This window comes from Macaca thibetana, chromosome 18, assembly GCF_024542745.1.
Source record: "Macaca thibetana thibetana isolate TM-01 chromosome 18, ASM2454274v1, whole genome shotgun sequence".
In the NCBI taxonomy this organism is placed as follows: Eukaryota; Metazoa; Chordata; class Mammalia; order Primates; family Cercopithecidae; genus Macaca; species Macaca thibetana.
In genome coordinates, this window is record NC_065595.1 from 61,643,186 (window position 1) to 61,663,389 (window position 20,204).

At 37.8% G+C, this 20,204-nt stretch overlaps 1 protein-coding gene across 2 annotated transcripts in view; it reads right to left on the reverse strand.

Moving 5' to 3' along the window:
* The window catches only part of LOC126941155 (putative uncharacterized protein CCDC28A-AS1), an 80,965-nt gene extending 68,060 nt beyond the window's left edge, over window positions 1-12,905 (reverse strand). For both annotated transcript variants that reach the window (XM_050767427.1, XM_050767426.1), the window contains exon 1: window positions 12,661-12,905. In XM_050767427.1, the coding sequence (XP_050623384.1) occupies window positions 12,661-12,884 (224 nt within the window). In that variant the 5' untranslated portion in view covers window positions 12,885-12,905. The remainder of the gene's footprint in view (window positions 1-12,660) is intronic.
* Window positions 12,906-20,204: the final 7,299 nt, after the last annotated feature.

A 20,204-nucleotide genomic window follows, 5' to 3' on the forward strand; every position in this document is an offset into this window, starting at 1 on the left:
TTACATATTTACTCAACAAGATATATACCAGAATGTTTACTGCTCCATTGTTCATTGATGGGAAAATTTGAAAACAACCTTCATACGTCTGTCAGTAATGAAATGAATAAATAAGCCATGGTGGAATCACACATTAGTATGAACGAACTAGATCTGCAACTATCAATACAGATAAATATTTTTAAAGTATTAAATTAATAAGGCAAGTTGTAAAAGAATTTACATAATATAATGTGCAAAATTTGAAAACACTTTGAGCAATACTATTTTTATGGTGATACTATTTTAGGATGATACATATGAGTGAAGCAGCAAAAACGTCTCAAAAATGGCACAAGCATCTCCAGGATATGTTTGTCTCTAGGAAGTCAGAGTAATGGGATGGAGAGGAGGGCCTTAGCTGCAGCTGTAAAGTTTTAATTCTTTAACGATAAAATTATCTGAAACAAATATGAAAAACTAACATTTATTAAATATGAATGGTAGATGTCTGTCATAATTTTTTGAATTTTGGGGGAAGAATTTTCTTAAAAATTGTCAGATAAATAAAACATGTTCTTCCATTTATTCAACACAAACTCCGCACTAGGCACTGGAAAAGCAAAGGCAAACAAGGCACAGTCCTTCCTACTGTAGAATTCAAAGTTTTTAATGGAAGATGGGTACATAACCAAATAAATGCCTTAATGTGTGATGATGGCAGAGATAAAATAATATATGTATGTAAAAGATACAGGGAACTCATACTGAAAGATTAATCAATTCTACTTAAGATTGGAAGAGTCTTAAGGGTCTTTTAAAAAGTGATTACAAGTGGTTTCTCCATCAATGAGAACAATTTAACTCCCATGCATTGGTTCACATTTTAACCCATCCACAATTACAGTTATATCAGTATCTAGACAAGGAAATTGAGCCATAATACTTGAAGTCACAACAGTCTCTGCGATTTTAAAACTCTCTGCCTTCAAAGAACTTGGGCAAATAAATTCAAGAGGAAGGGCCTGACAGGGCCCCCAGATACAACAGTAGGGTTTAATGTGAAATGAGTTACTAAAGATATAAATTTGGTGAAAAGGGTCATAAGAATTAAGCTTCAAGTTGATCCTTAAGCCACAAACTTGTCCCAGCTGGACAAACCAAGGTCAATTGCTCTGAACTTTGTGAATCTCAGCCAGCCCTACAATTGTATCAGGATACTACTTCCTCATATTGTACAGCTCATTATTTTTTAAAAGTTCAATCTATATAATGCTCTTGTGAAAAGATTTCTTTCTTTCAGAATTGTTCAAGGAACTCTCCAAATTACAGCCTCAAATTCCTCCCCATATATTTAAACGACCTAGTAGTGACCAGAATGTAATCTATTTATTGTTTAAAGAACCACCTCCTCTTATGAATGACTTAATGATTCTTCCAAAGGTGTGGCAAGTTTTCATCAATAAGTTGGAAGCCTTGGTTTCTCAGGTTAGTATTCTATTCAAGATCCAGCCAATCACTTTATTGATGTCCGTCATTAAAAATAATCCATACAGCTTGTATGGACTTCCCCTTGGTATTGACTCCAAAAACAAGAATCAGGTAAAAGTACTGTGGTCATTTCATCCATCTTTCAAGCCAAGATACTTGTGTGTGTGCCAGAGGTTAATACTTTTATTTAACATTTAGGGAGTTAACACATAGTTATAAGGTCAACATAAGCCTTCCAACGGAAATACTCTATTTTGTTTAATTTATCCTTCAAGGAGAAATGAACAATTCCAGGACTTTTATGAGGCAATGGATCTTTACAACATGGAAATTACTCTAAAGTTTACAATTGAACACACACACACACGCATGCACACACATGCACACACATAACGGTGCTCCATATGAAGTTAAGATTAAGATTTGGGTCATTTTTAGGATTTGTTAGTGATCATCCTTGTTTTTCCAAAAATGCAGAAGGCAGAACCAATAAGCATGGAGGCAAAATTTCTGGAAAAATATTTTACATTAACGTTACATTCTCAGGAAACTTCTATAATTTCCAGTGTTACTGAAAGGCATTAGAGGAGCTAAAATACTTTTGACAATAAAGGAGTTAGTATTGACAATCATGCTAGGACAACAGGCATTATCCAGGACCATCCAGGCCACCAGGACATATGGTGACCACAGGTGCCTCCAGTAAGGACTAATACACGGCTGCTTGTGCTTACAACTCATTCAGCATTAGGGATATATTCTGTAATAATTTCATTCCACAGCATTCTGTAGGAGGTTACATTGCTCAAAGTTTAGATGTTCTAATGGTTCTCTTCCTGAGGTTTATTTTTATGGCCATAGTGGGCATTTGTTACCACCCACTTTGAAACTGTTCCAAACAAAAATTCTTGTGGCCATGTTTTGGGGGCCTCGGTCACCCATCTGTTCATGTACTGGAATAAACTTACAATTATTTTTAGGGAAAATCTTGGCTTACTCCTCAGTACTTGCTCAGCCCATCACTCTGTGAGTTTGCAGTGGCCTCCTACTCTAACACATGCAAATTCATAACTACATGGAAAATTACATTATCAAAAAGGCGAAGTATAAACATTAGGCTGAGGAAAATACGTGCAAAGGAGAGCATAAGAGCTCCTGCAAAGAGCCAAGTAAGCCTCCCCAGCTTCGGAGAACTCTCAGTGCTTATGGGTACCTGGGTCTGCATTTAAACAGGAAACAGACTCTCTACATCCCTAAACATTCACTTGAGAGGAGAAAGTGACATTCACTGCCACTCAATACTGACTGAAAGCCTTATTGAGAAAAAAAAATGTATTTAACAGAATTACCTGAAGTATATGTTTTCTATTCACTTTCCTAAAATTGGAAAATTCTTCCTTAAGAGGACCATGAGCTACCTTCATATCTGGACTGCACTGCTTTGGTCCCTCAGATAATCCTCCTGCTAAGCCGGGCTGATTTATTCTGCAAACAGCCCTTACAGGAAGTAAAGGTAAAGCAACAGTCCTGTGAAGCTCGTGGTGATTATTTGCTGAGGATATTGTTCATTGTAATAATGGGCTGCTCTCTATAAGGTCCTTAGGATACATTTTCTCAGGGCTCACAACCAGGAATGATTGTGCATATTCTGGAAAATTGGTGGCTTTTTCTCATAAACATGATGGCTCATGCTTCTTTCTTAGCACTGGCTGCTAGAAATCTGAGAGCCAAATTTATAGTTTCCTAACAGTGTTTGATGACCTCACAACACGCATTTTGTGTTCTAACATCACCCGTCATTGGCTTATTATCCCAACCTTTATTTTTTTTCACCATAATTCTCTCACTTATAAAAGTCCTACCGTACTTTACTTGTTTTGTGGGTTTGCAGGAAAGAGGTAAGGTTATAGAGATACACAGTTGCATACATACCTTCAAAAGAAAGATCATACAAAATCACCCAGCCTCATTTTCTCATCTGTCAAACAAAATGGATGAGTACTCCAATCTCCTAATCCCTCCAGTTCTATTATTTTTTTAATATAATTCTGCATTTTTGTTTCTCAATCTGTCTGAGTTTCTGATTTCTCTGAACACCTGGAAGCCGATTCTATTTCTCAATCTCCCCATCTGGGAAGCAGCAGTAATATTTTATTTTATCCATACTCCTTAGAATTTCATAAAACAACCTGGACTCTACAATAGTCCTACTTATTTTTCTTTCCTTGACAGTCATTACAGGTAGCAGGAGAACAAAGAAGTATACATCAACACTCTAAGACATCACTTGAATCACTGCCTTTATGACAAGTTCCCATGGTAAGCCATCTCCCCCACCCCCCCCCTCACCACTGCCCGGCTTCATATTAAACTAAAGAAATGCACTTCTTACAGTCACTTTCCGAACCAGCCATTAAATTTTAATTTTGGTGTTCTCTGCATCAAGAGCCTAACACAAGGAAAATATCCTTACTTTTTAGGAGATGAACTGGCACTGTTTCAACATTGATATATTAATTCAGTTGAAAGGACTAGGAGACAAGATGCAAAATTACCAGGTACCAGCCAATGTTTGAAAAGCAGTACAACTACTGGTTGTACATGCAGACTTGGGGAGTCAAATGGCCTATATTCGAATTCCAGGTCTGCCACACTAACTCCTGACTTTAGCCAAGTTACATAACATCTCTGTGCCTCTGTTTCCTCAACTATGAAATAGGGATAAGTTGATATAAGGATCAAATAAGTTAGTACAAGTAAAGCAACAGAACAGTGCCTAGCATCTACAGACACACAGTGTCACCTGCTAGTATCATTACTCAGCGACCAAAGCTATAGAATTTAATGGATTCATAAGTAATATCCACAATGAATTGAGCTATAATTGTTCATACTGGAAATACAGATATATTTTCAAATATGGTTTTTGTGTCTTGTATTTTATATAGTAGCAACTACCAATTAGTTTTATATATATATATATGATTAAGAAAAACTCACTTCACTTACATGTCAATTTTCTCCTAGTGAAATAGAAAGCTCCACAAGTCATCAATACTTTAAAAGATTCATGAATATATATGTATTATGATTCTGTTAGGATTTCACTATATTCATTTTTAAATATTTGCATTGGCCTTGGTCGTTTGGAGGTTAAATAAAATAAATGGCATGAATAGTGGAGAATCAGGTGACACACACACAAAAAAAGAATATGGCTAAAGTGGCTATCTGTTAAATCAATTCCCAATTCTTTGCCCAATTCTCATGCCCAAAATGACATTTGCATTTTACCGAAGCTTATCCAGACCACAGAATGAGTGAAACATATGGCACTTCTTATTTTTGAGCGATGTTTCATGATTAACATTGTAATATCTGACACAACATACGTAATTAGAAAAGAATTAATTTAATTCATTAAGTAACTCTAACCCTTTGACTCTCCGTTCTCTAAATGAACAGTATCCAACTTCTCTTTTCTCAGACACCTTCAACTGGCCATATATGTGCTCAGAGGAAATGATTCTTTCCTTTATTTCAGACTGGCACTACAGTTTTGGTTTTATGTGGCAATTTTGGGAAACCATTCTGAAACTCACATTATGAAACGTGAATTATGTGCCCAGAGAGAATTGTTTAAATTTCCTGAGGGAGCTTAATACTCACCCACGCCATATGGAGAACAGTTTCCCAGTTCCCACTGTAGCACACCTACCTGAATATATTTAGTTCTGGTCTAACTTCAGCCTCCTCAATTGATTTAGAGGCTGGTAACTTCTCAGTGACATCACTTTTTATTCTTTCTGTCATTCATTAAAGCACTTAAATCTGTGACACCATTCAGGCTTAACTCCTTCCTCTGGAAGCCAGTTGGACTAACAACACACAAAGCAGAGAGCAGACACTTGACTAAGGAAAGCTATAGTGGAAGGCATTTCCTGACTTATCATTCTCCTATCGGTTATTTTCTTGTACAAGTCACCTTTAAAATCTCTTCGGGTGTTACACTGTAACCACAGGACCTCATTGTATGGATATTGTCAGCTTACTAACTGTATACTACATCTAACTATCATACAGATTTATTTTCTTAATACTTCACCAGAATTGGAAGAGGTCAGTCTTTGCTCTAGGGTTTCTAGAAAGGTCTAGTTGCCTTATCTATCTTCTCTAACCAACAAAATAACTTTTCTTGCTTAATTTATTTTGGCCTATTTAGTTGTTTCAGCTGATCTAACTCTTAGAGGCCATCCAGTCATTACTCTAATTCTTCCAAATGTGTAATATGCCATGTTTGAACAGTCCTTCAGTCCCCGCCCCAGGAAGTCACTCACTTTTGTGGGATCATGCTTCTCTGTACATTCTTACCAAAGATTTCACTATCAGATTTGCAGCCAGAAAAAAAGATCATCTTCAATAACATGGGGCTCATCCCAATTGCTTTTTTACCATTTGCCTTTCTGGCTTTTCCTAGCCCGGGTTAAACTCAGGTAATTGTCTTATGAGATTAATATATCATCCATTTTATTTGCAGTGCCCTTTCTCTCTGATCTTTCTCTTCTCCTCTCTGAAGAGCAAACTGAAATAGCTACAAGAATGTCTCAAGTAACAGAAGCAAAAGGCATTTTCCATTGTATGTGCCATAAAATGAAAAATGTCTATTATCTACTCACTCACTCAAAAATCTTTAGTGTTGACTTCATGTTGGGCCCTATTCCAGATGCTGGGAATGTAGCAGTGAAGAAGAGCTCAAGCAAACCGCTGCCCTCGTGTAGCATCCATTCGTCCTGAACATCCTCATCTGCTAGCCCTCCAGTTGAACACCGCCCACCGATAATGACCCCTGAGAGTCTCTTCACACCAACATTGGCTGCAAGGGACACGACACCACTGTCCTTGACTAGCATGTGGGAAAAGAAGCCAGCATCCTCTCATCACCGTTTCAGCAATTTCCCCCAACAGGCCCGTTCATGAGACGTGCTACCGCGCACTTTTTCAGTTTATCTGATGAAGTGCCCTTCAAATTTGATGCAGGGCCTCCATCTTGAGGTACTTTTCCAAAGGCAGTGATGACTAAGCCCTGAGCTATCCCCAGTACCTCATTTTGTTGCCTTTGAGTTGCCAGGTGCTGCATCTGCGCAGTGGATGATTAGGGCTCTGGGTTGGGCTGAAAGTCAGGAAACAATGCACACCGGCCTGTCCTTGGGCTGAACTCTAGATTTTCACCACACCAGCACTGAAGTAGCTAATGCAGGCATTACTTATATTAGGGTTTGTTTGTTTGTTGGAGACAGGGCCTGGCTCTGTCACCCAGGCTGGAGTGCAGTGGCATGATCATAGCTCACTGCAGCCTCAAACTCCTGGCCTCAAACCATCCTTCTGCCTCAGCCTCCCAAGTACCTAGGACTACAAGCACATGCTAACAGGCCAGGCTAATTTGTAAAATTTGTTTTTGGAGATGGGGTCTCACTGTGTTACCCAGGCTAGTTTTGTATTCCTGGCCTCAAGTGATCCTCCCATCTCATTCTCCCAAAGTGCTGAGATTACAGGGATAAGCCACCATACTCAGCCCGTATCAATATTTTTAATAACAGTTTGTGGCAAAACCTTTTTTTTGAGACAGGGTTTTGCTCTGCTGCCCAGTGTAACAAAACTTTTAAGAAACCCCAGAACATGGACTGACTGAGCTACTGAGTCACCCAACCTTAAGCAAACAATTAACAGCAAAAATAAATATAACTTCTCATGGCAGCCCAAAAAATAAATAAGTGAAGGAACATTAGACAGGGAAACCACAGTGCACTGACTGTACCCTTATGATGGTTTTATATATCAGCATCATAAAAAATTTCCTAAAGGCTAAGCTGAAGCCAAACTGCTGCTCTGATCCATGAATTTACCAATATTCAAAATAAATCCAACACATCAGGAAGATCCGTGCCTTTCCCTTATACTCCTGGTTTGAAACACCAGTGGAAAGGACAAAAAATAAATTTGATTATCAAGAATTTCTTGAAAAGGAAGAACAGACAATAACTATTTTTTAAATTATAAGGCAAATACAAAATCTGATCAGATGATTTTAAAATGTTTACAATGATTTATATTCCGTTTAATGTTTCCTTTTCTCCCACTAAATTGCTGTGGAAACTTCATTTAATAGATAAGAAAACAGTGTATGGAATTAATCATTGTTAACTAAATTGCATTTAACATCTGCTGAAGACTCAGAAATGTGAAGGTCTGGGGGAGATTTTGAATCTTTATTCTCTTCTCAGAGCCAGGATATCATCCCCATACCCACACTATTTGCCAGACAATCAGGATTAGTCAGCAAAGGAGGATGGATGAAGTGTTCCTTTTGTGGGAGCTATTTATGTACTTGTTGGATTGTCGCTAAGTAAAGATAGTTTAAATGTGCATTTCCGCAAGGCGAACGAATGAACCACAGTATCTCAGAGGGTGGCTTGTAACCATATGCTTTTTGATCTATTCAAGTTCTTTCCCCCGACTATTTACAACTAGTTGGAGAGCAAAAGAGTTGGGGAGTCTCCCAGAAATGATGTAATTGAGTATTTCCATTATATTAATGTACTGCTGCCTAATAAACCACCCCAAAACTTAGAGGCTTAAACCAATGACTTATTATTTCTCGTGATTCTGAGCCCGATTGGGTAATATTTCTTCTCTTTGTGGTGAGGCTAGAATCATTCATTTGGCTGCATTTAACTGGGTGCTTTGCCTCCCTGAAGTACCTCCCATCATTCAGCAGTTTAGCCCAAACTTCTTTATGGCACAGCCCCTGACCTCAAATTCCTGGCCTCAAACCATCCTTCTGGCTTCCAAGAGGGAGTGTTGCAAATGTGCAGCACTCAGTGTGCCTCCACTTGCTTGATGCATGCTAATGTACCATTGGCCAGAGCAAGTCCCATGGCTGAGCTCAGCAGCAGTCATGAAGAGGACTGCACAGAGTATAAATATCAGGAGTGGGGTCATTGGGGGGCACCAACATTGCAGTCTCTTCCATCCAGTTCTCTAGTGAAGGCAAAATATCTCAAACTGAGTAGACACCTCAATTATCCTTCAACATGTTAATCAGATGGAACACATTAGCACAACAGCTCATTTAAATGCAAGACAATATTTGTTAGAAAGTGCTTCCTCTGCCTCCTTCCAACTTCCACCCATTAATTCTATTCCTGCTCTCTTAAGAAACAGACAAGACTAATTTATTTTCTCTTTCCAACGATAACACTTAAAAATACATTAAAAGGATGTCATGATTCTCCAAACTCTTTCAAGAGTCCGTGTCTTCTATTTTCTGGCCACAGTGTTTTCAGTTTCTTCTCACTAGCCTGGTCAAACTACCAATAGCAATGGATAGCTCAGTTCTATTTAAGATAAGCTTGGCTGTTCTCTTAAGTGTCTTGCAGCAGAAATACTGGCCCATTCAAAATAGTTGGGCTAACTTTTAAAACAACAACTAAGCATCTTCCAAGACAATTATAAAAGACTAACTAAAACACAGAGGAAAAGAAAACAGAGGGAGCTCAAAATGGGAGCTTGGCTCTGATAGGTGAATTTTCACACGGAGTTGTGGCACTGAGAACAATACTAGCCTAGAACCACTTGTGCTATGTCATGTGTAGGTCATTTAAATGCACAAGACACAAAAACTCTTCAACGGTCTAGTCATTCCACACTATCTCGAAGCAAGCCACAAAAGCAGGCCCAGGGAATTAGATTTCTCTAGGGATGGACCCAGAGGACTCAGCCTGAATAAAATGATCCAAGTATGATTCTGTTCCTATTCAGATATTCCCCCAGGAATACTCTGGAAGATCTCTACAAATTCAAGTCTTTTGCAATAAACTACAACCACTCTTGCCTAACTCAGAATATTTCAGGAAACTATCAAGCCCAAAATTGTACATTGCCTATGGAGAATTATCTGGATCTGTGAAATCATTCACTTGAAGTGATTTATTGGAGGAATTTTAGGTCAGATATATAGGTAACCTCACACTGGAACCAGCTAAACAGAAACACAAATGACAGACAAACCTCTAATCCATACTGCAGCCAAAACAGTAATAAGGCTGTATGAATTCAAGTCTCTTCTGCAGTACTAGGCAACTAAGGGCAATTGGCTGATGGCATCTGAGCCTCTTCATCAACAGTATTTCCATACTAGGACTTGACAATTGGAGAAAAATGTTTAGCCTCAAGTCCTGGTTAAGTCTCTGTTAGTTCAAAACCTCTCTGCTCTCCTAATTTAATATTGTTATTAGTTGGACTCCATGAAAACAAGCTCTAAGACAAAGATGAGCATACAAGAAATTTATTGGAAAACTCTTGGGATGAATATTTGTGTAAGGAAAGGAAAGGGAACAAAGCATGGTTGGGCAGAAGCAGAAGACGACTTCAACAAAGACCTCGGCTAACCCCTTGGGGAACTCGAGCTGGGATGACCCTTCTGGGTCCAGAGCAGGGCTGCGAAGGACACGGCTTTACACATCTGCACTGACATTTATAGGATGCCAGGTTCCCCAGAAAGGGGCATGATCTTGAGCAAGGAAGGCCTTTCAACCAAGGCACTTTGCAGAAGGCTATAAGCTGAGGTGTGTCTTCTTATAGCACTTCCAGCAGCTGGAGAATAAGTATTTCATTTCAGAAGGAAAATCTGAGCAGCATATGCCAGAGCCAACTCTCCATATTTAATGAGATCTTCTTTCTATGGCCTCATGGGTGATGTACAACTCCTCCACAAAAAAGGACACACTTTATTTTATACAATTTGACTCATACTCTGTTTAGCCACAGTTTAAGAGCAACATCTAAATTAAGGATTCAGAAACTGTGCGTTTCAAACTGATTAGGCAGCTTCATATCCAAAATTCATGCCAGATACATCAAATTCATAAGTGCTCCTTCTTTCTGAATCCCTAATGCAATTGTTTTTGGGGCAGATATTTAATAAAAATACCAGTGGCATAATTGGGTTGTATCTGCTGAACAGGTCTACACAGAAAAACTAACAAAACCAAAAAATAATTTATTGATTTTGAAGCAGCTGGCTTTTTGAACAAGATTTCATTAAATCTTAATATAAAAATATAACGGGACATGAAGATACTATATGATTTTTTATTGTGTCTTTATCCCCAAAAATAAGCAAACCAACAAATAAATAAAACATTGCCCATTGTCGGTTCAGTATGCCCAATTAGTCAGAACAATTGTTTTGGCACTAAGGAGACTTTTTCTTACTCTCAATTTATTAAGGATTTCACCCCAAATTAGGATGTTTAATTTAAAATAGCACATGCATGCACAACACACACACACACACCACCCATCAGTAATACTATAGCTTCCTTGCTTATAACTAGCATATTTAAAGCCTGAAATTTGATTACTTCAAAATACCTTGACACCTTCTACTTAACATACAAAATTCAAAACCTCTTGCCCAAGGTCCTTTATTCCCACTCAAGTTGAATCACAAGGCACATGCAATCTGTGAGTGATTTTGGAAAGAGGGTTGATTTCTATAATTCTATTTCCCCAACATGCATTCTGTTTTTACTTCATTCAGTTCAATTCAACAAACCATTATTGAAGGGCTTCTGTGACCAAGATGCCATGGGAGATTCAGAAGTTAACAATACATAGATTCTAACTTGTAGATGTATGAGTGTGTGTGTGTGTGTCTGTCTGTGTGTGTGTCTGTGTGTTTAGAATTCCACTAATTACAGTAGGCTGAAGCATATGAAAGGGAACGTGTTTATCTACAAAAAAAAAGCACTTGTACTTGGTTCAACTTAATATAAGATAGAAAACAATGTAATTATTTTTCATAATAGAATTACAATCAAGCTCTCATGGGAATCCAGGAGAAGAAAATGTTCATTCTAATTAGGGGAATTAAAGAAGGTTTCATTGAAGACCACAAACTCGTCCTTGATGAATCAATTTCAGCAGGTGACTGGAGATGGTAGACAGCAGCACAAAGGCACAACTTGTGCAAACGTACTTAGAGATCGCAGAGCTCAGAGCTGAGTCTGGAAGGACTGGAACCTAACACTTCTATTTTATCTTGATGTTGCAAATACTCTCTCCCTGGAAGTTTTTTCAAAAAAGTATTTGGAGTTTGGTTTGGTTTGTTTCGGTGTTGATTTTTTCGATGTGGGGAAGAAGGGAGCCTCCTAGAACCAAGCATGCCATATATGTGCTCTCTGCTCCTATGGAAGGAAGATCCTCAAACCTTTGAGCCACTACAGAAATAATATTCTGCAGCAGCTGTCTAGAGAGGCTGAGATTTTTCCTTTTAGCTACCTGGAAAATGTAGAGTTGCTATTTCAGGAAAACAGGAGATGAATCTCAATCTCAAAAAAGTGTATATTTTATTTAGTCAATAAAAATGTCCACCCACCTATTCCACCCACACTGAACAATCAATAGCAATGAAATTTTGGCCTACACAGGCTGAAAATAATAGGGGCAAAGCAAATACAGACACTAGAAAAGGATTAGATGTAAAATGTTAATTTCATTTACAAAGTGTTTCACGTGCAAAAAAGCATTTGTGTAAGTATTTTCACAAATTGAGATTATCGGGTGTACTCTTTCATTCCTAAGATATAAACCTAGAATTTGAAGACTTAGTAAGAAAAGTGGGATATAAAATGTCTCAACCATTTTTAAAGTGATTACATGCAGATATAACATTTGAGTATATTGGGTTAAATAACATATTGAAATTAATGTCACCCCTGTTTATTTTTTACTTTGTGTGGAATTCGAAAATTTAATATTACACATGTGGCTTGCATGATATTTCTATCAGACAGCATCGACTTAAGAGATGCAACTTAACTTCTCTAAGCCTCAGTTTTCACTTTTATGAAATGGTGCAAATAACTATTGCCCTGTCTTATTGTTTTGCTGTCAAGATAAATGAGCTAATATAGAGACATTTTACAATTTTTTGTAAAAATGTTTTGTAATGTAGATATTGCAGTATTTTGTAAACTATTACACATTATATAAATACCAGGGAGTCCCGAGAGCAACAATTCCTGATGAAAAAGCCTGTGTAATGAATCAGGGTGGTAAACATAACTTTCAGGCTGCTCTGGCATAGGGTTTCAATGTGCCAAACAAAACTAAGAGATGCAGACTTACCCTCCAAGTACTTCGATGTTTTCCGTTAGTATAAATTTGAAATGCCAAGCACGCCAAGCCATCTGCCAGACTCCATGATGGATGAACCCCTCCAGGAGCTGGATGATGTTCTCTGAGCATGCTCGAGGGATGATGTAAGCTATCACTCTATTCTCAGAGGTCAGCCTGGCTGGGAATCTGAAAGGCTGCGATATTAGCATCCACCTGACTTGTGAACTTATCATTGTAGCATCAGCAGTAAACAGCCAGCCGTATCTGGACCCAGGGTTGGTGATCACTGTTAACTGTCAAAACGACGACAATTTTCCAACCTACTATATAAATATAAAAATTGAGCCTAAATCAGAAAAGACTAATGTTCCTAAACTAGGAATTTCTTCTCATTTCCAATCTTTGCTAGAATTACATCTGACTTTTCTGGAAGTACAAGAAATCTCAAATCTCAGACTCTCAGTCTGTGAGGCTGAGATGAATGAAGAAAGAATAAAGTCTGCCTACTCTTAAAGCAAAGGTGCCCTGAGAGTCTCACTCCCAGTTAGTGCAATGGTAGGTCAAAGGGTAGAGCTTCAAGAAACAAATTTAAAGTCCTCAAACACAGTCACCCTCAGAAGCAAGGGACAGAGAGTCAATCAACTGTGTCCACCATCCAGTCTTATATTCTGACATATTATCTCACCTTTGACAGTTTACAACCTGATACCATCAAAACAATTGTTCTTCAAACATTTCTAGCCTCAGGACTTGTTTGCATGCTATTTCTCTGCCAGAAAATGCTCACACGGGTCATGTGGTCCCCATTCTATCTGGCAAACTCCTACTCCTCCCTCAAGAGTCAGCTAGTGTCACCTCCTCTGGGAATCTATCTCTGATACCCCCTACAATGCTTGGACCTGTTTATAAGACCTCTTTATGTTAGAACTGCCTGCTTCTGTATGTGGCTTTCCATTTGACTGATATCTTTTCACCGCATCTCTTAACATAGTTGAATTTGTTGGAAGGAACCTTTGTTCATTGCTCTTCCTTGTTCATGCAGGGGGACCTCCACTGGAGTGACACTCCTGGCCTCTCTCTGTCACCTCTCAACCCATTCCTCCTGATTGGCAGGTGAGTTAGAATAAACCAGCCATGCTCTGTTCTTCTCCTATCTCATTGTCTTTTCTTTGTGATCTGCATACAAGATAAGACAGTATGTATTGTTTCTACTTACTATGCAATAGCAGAAGCCTTGCCCCATGGTTTCCTAGGGCTGCCAGTTGCATTGGGGAAGGGGATATATTAGCAAACTCATTTGACAAACCTCAGCCACAACCTCCAAATAACTTTATAGTTATTATAAAACATTATTTTATCTCCAGCTATCAGACCTCTATGTTCATATCAATTAGTTCCAAACACAGATGGGGAAACAGGATTGTTGTTTATTAGTCTCCTAAAACTCTTATATAGTCATCAGATACTTAATAAATAAATGGATCTCAATTCAACACTAGAGCCATAGATGGATGAAAAAATGTAAGTCAGGAAAGAATAAGCAGCTTAAAATAGAATAGTTGTAAAATATAGGCAGGCTGGATGTTATACTAACAAAGTCCTTGAAGAGAAGATGATGGACAACAATAACCTTTATTATTGACTTCTATTCCTGTCCTCTCTTTAAGGAAGGGGCTGGGTGTTATCCATTTTTTGGGTCTCCCAAATTAGCACCAATAGTAGACATGCAAATATCTGTTTAATTAATAAGTAATACCCTGTGCACATGTGCAGGTTCATCCTGGGAAGAGGAGAGCATAGGTACAAGTTAAAGAGTTTCTTATGACAGCTGGGCTGAGCTGTATGATATCATACAAGCCAGGAAACTACATCCCATGAAAGCAGTCCTGATGGGGCCTTGACAATGATGGTAAGAGAAGGGCTTTTCAAAAGGCAAATGGATTGTTACTACTATGGACTAGCTGATAAGATGTGGTTAAACCACAGAATTGCCTGGCTCAAATCCTTCTAAGCCTCAGTGTCCTCATTCATGAAAGGAGGTTGGTGAAACTGCTGATGTCAGGGGATTTTTGTGAGAATCAAATAACTGAATTCATGTAAAGATATTAGTTCATGCTTTTTAAATAGGAGGTGCCAGAAAACTGTTGGAGCTAGAGTAGCAAGAGCAGGAGTAGCAACAGCAGTAGCTTAATTCCAGTATTCACACTTAGGAGAACACAGATGTAACATGAAAAAGAAACAATTTCAAGGGAAGGAGATGGTACAGATAATTTAACAGGATGGAGGTAGATCTATTAGCTAATGAAAAATCTGTAATTTTTTACCCTACCACAGAATAAACTAAGCTGTGCCTTATATTTTACAACTTACACAGTTTATTTTTATATTGTTGGCATTTCTATAACATTTCCTGACAATTTCAAATTTCCCCATCAGAAACACTTGGACATTACATTAGGAAGATCCCAGAGTCTCCATCTTCCATAATGTACTTTTTCCTTCTGATACTAATCTCAGGTCAGAAACATGCAAGTCTGTTATACTGGGTTGCGGTTGCAGTCAATAGTCACCAAATATTAAATTCTAATTTTTACTCACTCACATTATCTACAAAAAGAAAAATCTAAGAAACTTGTATTTTTTCTAATTTTCTTCTATCTTGCACATGCCGCAATAATTACCTGACTCGGTTCCCCACTAAAGAAATTTCACATGCAGAGTTCTGCTATGCTTGAATTCAAAACCATCGATGCTCAGTTTTTAAAAATCTATTCCATAGTAAATGCATCTAAACAGTTTTAGATTTTTCTGGAAAGGAAAATCACAATTGCCTTTCCCAAAGCCACTATTTGAATTGGTAGCCGGTAGCTTGCAAGGCAGTCACCCACACTTAAAAATCCTACAAGCTGATATCTATAAGATATGTCCTCAAGTTGTAAACACCTATTTTCTTAATGCCCCCCTCCTCATATCCCCTAGGCAACCTATAAAGAAAAAGTTTAACAGATTTAGTAAAATAAAAACTCGCTTCCAAATTTACATCCTATCTTCCCACACACCTAACGAAAAAAGTAATAAAGATTTCATACCGAATGAGCTAAAGCCAGCATCTTAACCAAATATTTCCCCATCTACATTCAAAAAAGGAGAAGAAAATGCCAAATGTTAAGTATATATATTAAGTATTTTAAATTTTTTTGAAAGATCAAATTATGCAATAACTACATTAACACAAGTTTAGTAAAATTCTTGGCCAGGCGCGGTGGCTCATGCCTGTAATCCCAGAACTTTGGGAGGTCAGGGTGGTCAGATCACGAAGTCAAGAGATCAAGACCATCCTAGCCAGCATGGTGAAACCCCGTCTCTACTAAAAATACAAAAACGTAGCTGGGTGTGGTGGTGCCTACCTGTAATCCCAGCTACTTGGGAGGCTGAGGCAGGAGGATCGCTCAAACCCGGGAGGCAGAGGTTGCAGTAAGCTGAGATCGCGCCACTGCACCCCAGCCTGGCAACAGAGTGAGACTCCATCTAAAAAAAAAAAAAAGTTCTGTAAAAGAGATAGTAAAAATCAGTTCACATACGTAAGGATTGCTCCCCTCTGCTCACTTGCCAAGTTTGGAAGAACTTCCTCTAACCTAGTAAGTTTTCTCTTGCTATTTGCCAATGTGCACACACAACTACAAATTTTCAGGACACTTCTCATAAATAGATGATAATATCTATGTCTACTGTAGCTAATTTTTGTTGCAATTTCAGCCACATAGTTCCTTATTACAAGTCTTTCATTCACCATAAAGTCTCATTAGCACAAACAGAGCTGTTACTGGCTGAAATGTCTTTCCATACACTGAAAATATAAAGTCATAACCAGCTTTACTAATGATTATCCTACAAACCTAAAAACTTAAATGTCAGGTATATTTGATTTTCTCCAACCTGGTCTACTAAAAATAAATTAGAGATCTATTCCCCATCTGCAATTTAATTACACACTCAGGAGGCCACCCGATTATAGTTGGAGGGTGTCATTTTGCAGCCTTTGGGTAACTGGAACCTCTCTTTATTTGCATTGCTTCTTTGTAAAATTTCAGACAGACTCAGGCATTCAATCATTAGAAGCTTGAATGAGAAATGGTAACATGGACATTTTTTATGGCCAAAGTTGGAGGAATTAAAAATAAATAACATATTGTCATCTAAAGTATTCATTTTTAAAACAGAGGACACTATGGTATGTCCTTAGCACATACCTCATTATTGGTTTTCATTCATTTACAAAATCTTTGGGTAAGAAGGAGCAGGGAAGGTATTCCTGCCCAACTACCACCTGATGCCTTGAAAATTTCTGTCCTATGTGATACAGTCTGGTCTATATTCTAATAAATTATTTTTATAATCAGTGAAGAATCAAGCTTTTATAATTTATATTCAACTACGTGTTGTTTAGTTATATATTTATTTTACTTTAACCCTGGAAAACAGTATTTTTAAAACTTCATAATTTCTGTTTTTAATTCCTTCAAATCTTTTATCCACTGGACATCAATTTATAATTTTTTAAAAATGTCTTTAACATACTGTCTTGAAATGCAGTTAAGTCAAATAAGCATTTTGTTTGTTTGTTTGTTTGTTTATTAGTAAACTGATAAAACACTGAAGACTAAAGAAGGTAAAAAAGTAATTTTATATTAGATAGAATCTTGTGTGGTAAGTTTCTGTCCTAAAACAAAATGACTGGGTTTTTCAAGAAAGAGGAAGATTTAAGACAAAACAAAATTTAAGCACATTGTGAATGGTCTATGTAAGTCATAATAAAGTTAGTAAAAATAATTTTTAAAGGGGTTGTATAATTCAATTGGCTATAATTAAAAGGAAATTATTATAATCTTTCTAGAGATGGGCCTTTAATATTTTTTAAAATTCACTAAAACATAAGTAAATAATTGGTTAAAACAAGATTTTATTATAAATATTCACTTATTTTTAATGCAAGAACTTTTTAAACTTTTAAATTCAAAACATTCTTCAGATTGATATCTTAAAAGTGCCACTCTTTATTGAAAAGGCCTTGAATGGTGACTCTCTCCTTCACCTTTTGTTGGCTCCTATAACTTACTAGTTATCTAATATAAGGAAATTTTGTTTTTTGAAAACAGGCAAATAAAGTGTCTTTTGGATATGCCTCTTGTTCTGCATGTCAGTTGTATTCCTATCTTTATATGGATCATGTGGAAGTGATATTTCACCACCAAACTACATGAAAAAGCTCCAATCGCCAGGCATGGTGGCTAATGCCTGTAATCTCAGCACTTTGGGAGGTCAAGGAGGGTGGATCACGAGGTCAGGAGATCAAGACCATCCTGGCTAACATGGTGAAACCTCGTCTTCACTAAAAATACAAAAAAATAGCTGGGTGTAGTGGCACGCACCTGTAGTCCCAGCTATTTGAGAGACTGAAGCAAGAGAATCTCTTGAACCAGGGAGGTGGAGGTTGCAGTGAGCCAAGATCACACGCTACTGCACTCCAGCCTGGATGACAGAGCGAGACTCTATCTCAAAAAAAAAAAAAAAAAAAAAAAAAAAAAAAAAAAACAGAAAAAGAAAAAAGCTCCAATCAAATAACTTAAAAAATGTAAGTGCTAATGTAGATGACAGGTTGATGGGTGCAGCAAACCACCATGGCACATGTATACCCACATAACAAACATGTACGTTCTGCACATATATCCCAGAACTTAAAGTATAATAAAAAGTGAATAAATAAAAATAAAAATAAATTCAAGTGCGTATCAGATTTGTAGAAGCTAGCTCAGATGTCTTTTAATTCAATGCCTTGGTAACCTTTGGTAAAATTAATTTGGTAAACTTAGTCTCAAAACTCTCCAGGAATTTAAAAATCTCAGTCATGTTCAAACCCTCAGGGTTTCCCCCCACCCAACCACTAGAAATTTGGGTCACTAAAAAGTTAAAGTAGTAGAAGCATAACACTTGCTTTTGGCAAAATTTTATGAGCACAAAGATGTCAATTCTCAAAAAAAAGTAAGTTGCTTTTTTTTTTTTTTTGGTAAAGAAACTATTTAAGAGTTGCTTTATAATGAAGGAAATTATACAGACAAAACTAAATAAATTTTTTTTAAAAAAACAAGCCAGGGCAACAAAACTCTGAGCCCTATTGTGTTAGCAAGAAAATAGTCGACCTGGCACGGTGACTCACGCCTGTAATCCCAGCACTTTGGGAGGCCGAGGCGGGCAGATCACCTGAGCTCGGGAGTTTGAGACCAGCCTCACCAACATAGAGAAAGCCCATCTCTACTAAAAATGCAAAAGCTAGCCGAGGGTGGTGGCAGGTGCCTATAATCCCAGTTATTTGGGAGGCGGAGGCAGGAGAATGGCTTGAACCCAGGAGGCGGAGGTTGCAGTGAGCTGAGATCAGGCCATTGCACTCCGGCCTGGACAACAAGAGTGAAACTCCGTCTCAAAAAAAAAAGAAAAGAAAGAAAAGAAAAAAAGAAAAGAAAAGAGTTAATATGGGGTAAGGGCAAAACCAAGTAACTATTTAAAATCAAAGGGTGTAATGTAAAGGAATTGTTCCATTTTGTAGACTGGTATCATTCAGCTTCTTAAAAAAAGATCTTTACTACAATGGATTGTAAAAATAACCACTTTAAGGACAAAATTCTTAATTTTAAGTGCTACAGAATTTAAGAGCTTTTTTGGGGGATTAATGCAGGACACACAGCTCATTACTGAACAGTCTCTGAGTATATGTGATCCAAACACACATGGGGTTGTTCCTGAGACAGCAATCCGCCTAGTGGGCCAGATAATGCCATTGTAATGCTTGTTTCCCCTGAGAAGGGGACTGCCCAACTCTCCCTATAAAATACCAAGCAAAACACTCCAGATGAAGCAGATATATGCCTTATACATAAGCCATGTTGGACTAGCTTTATGATAACTGGAATATCCTTCCACCAAATATGCCTATTACCTGGGTCATGGTAAACTGGGAGGTTAACCAGGGCCCCTTTACATGGGTGCCCCTCCCACAGAATTATAGGACTGTTTAAGAAGGCTTTTCAAATTTGCTACCCCTCATAGGTCTTACATATACATCTCCCTGCTGGGAGCCCAACCCTTTTCACCAGAAAAGGTAAAATGGTCTGGGGGTAAAAAAGGGTTCCCAAGACCAGAACATAAAAACAGACAGGTTAATAGAATTATAAAATTTAAGATTTACACAAGCTCTATGTAAGGTAGTTGTAACCCGCTTGCCTAAAAGTCTTATGAAAATGAATACTGTATCTAACTAGGGGGTGTTTCCTCTGTCTAGTACTATAAACCGGAGGCATATAAATCTGTTCTTTTAAGGAATATTTAATTGCACATGCTAAATGGGAACTACTAAATTGTCTAAGCCCGCAAAATATAGGGTAAAAGCTGGAGTGCTAGTCAGGATGAATCCTCCACTGCACAGCCCTTTTTGTGGAGCTTTTACTGGGGCCGATGGCAAACACTTTCAACTGACAATGACTGAACTAGAAAATTTCTAC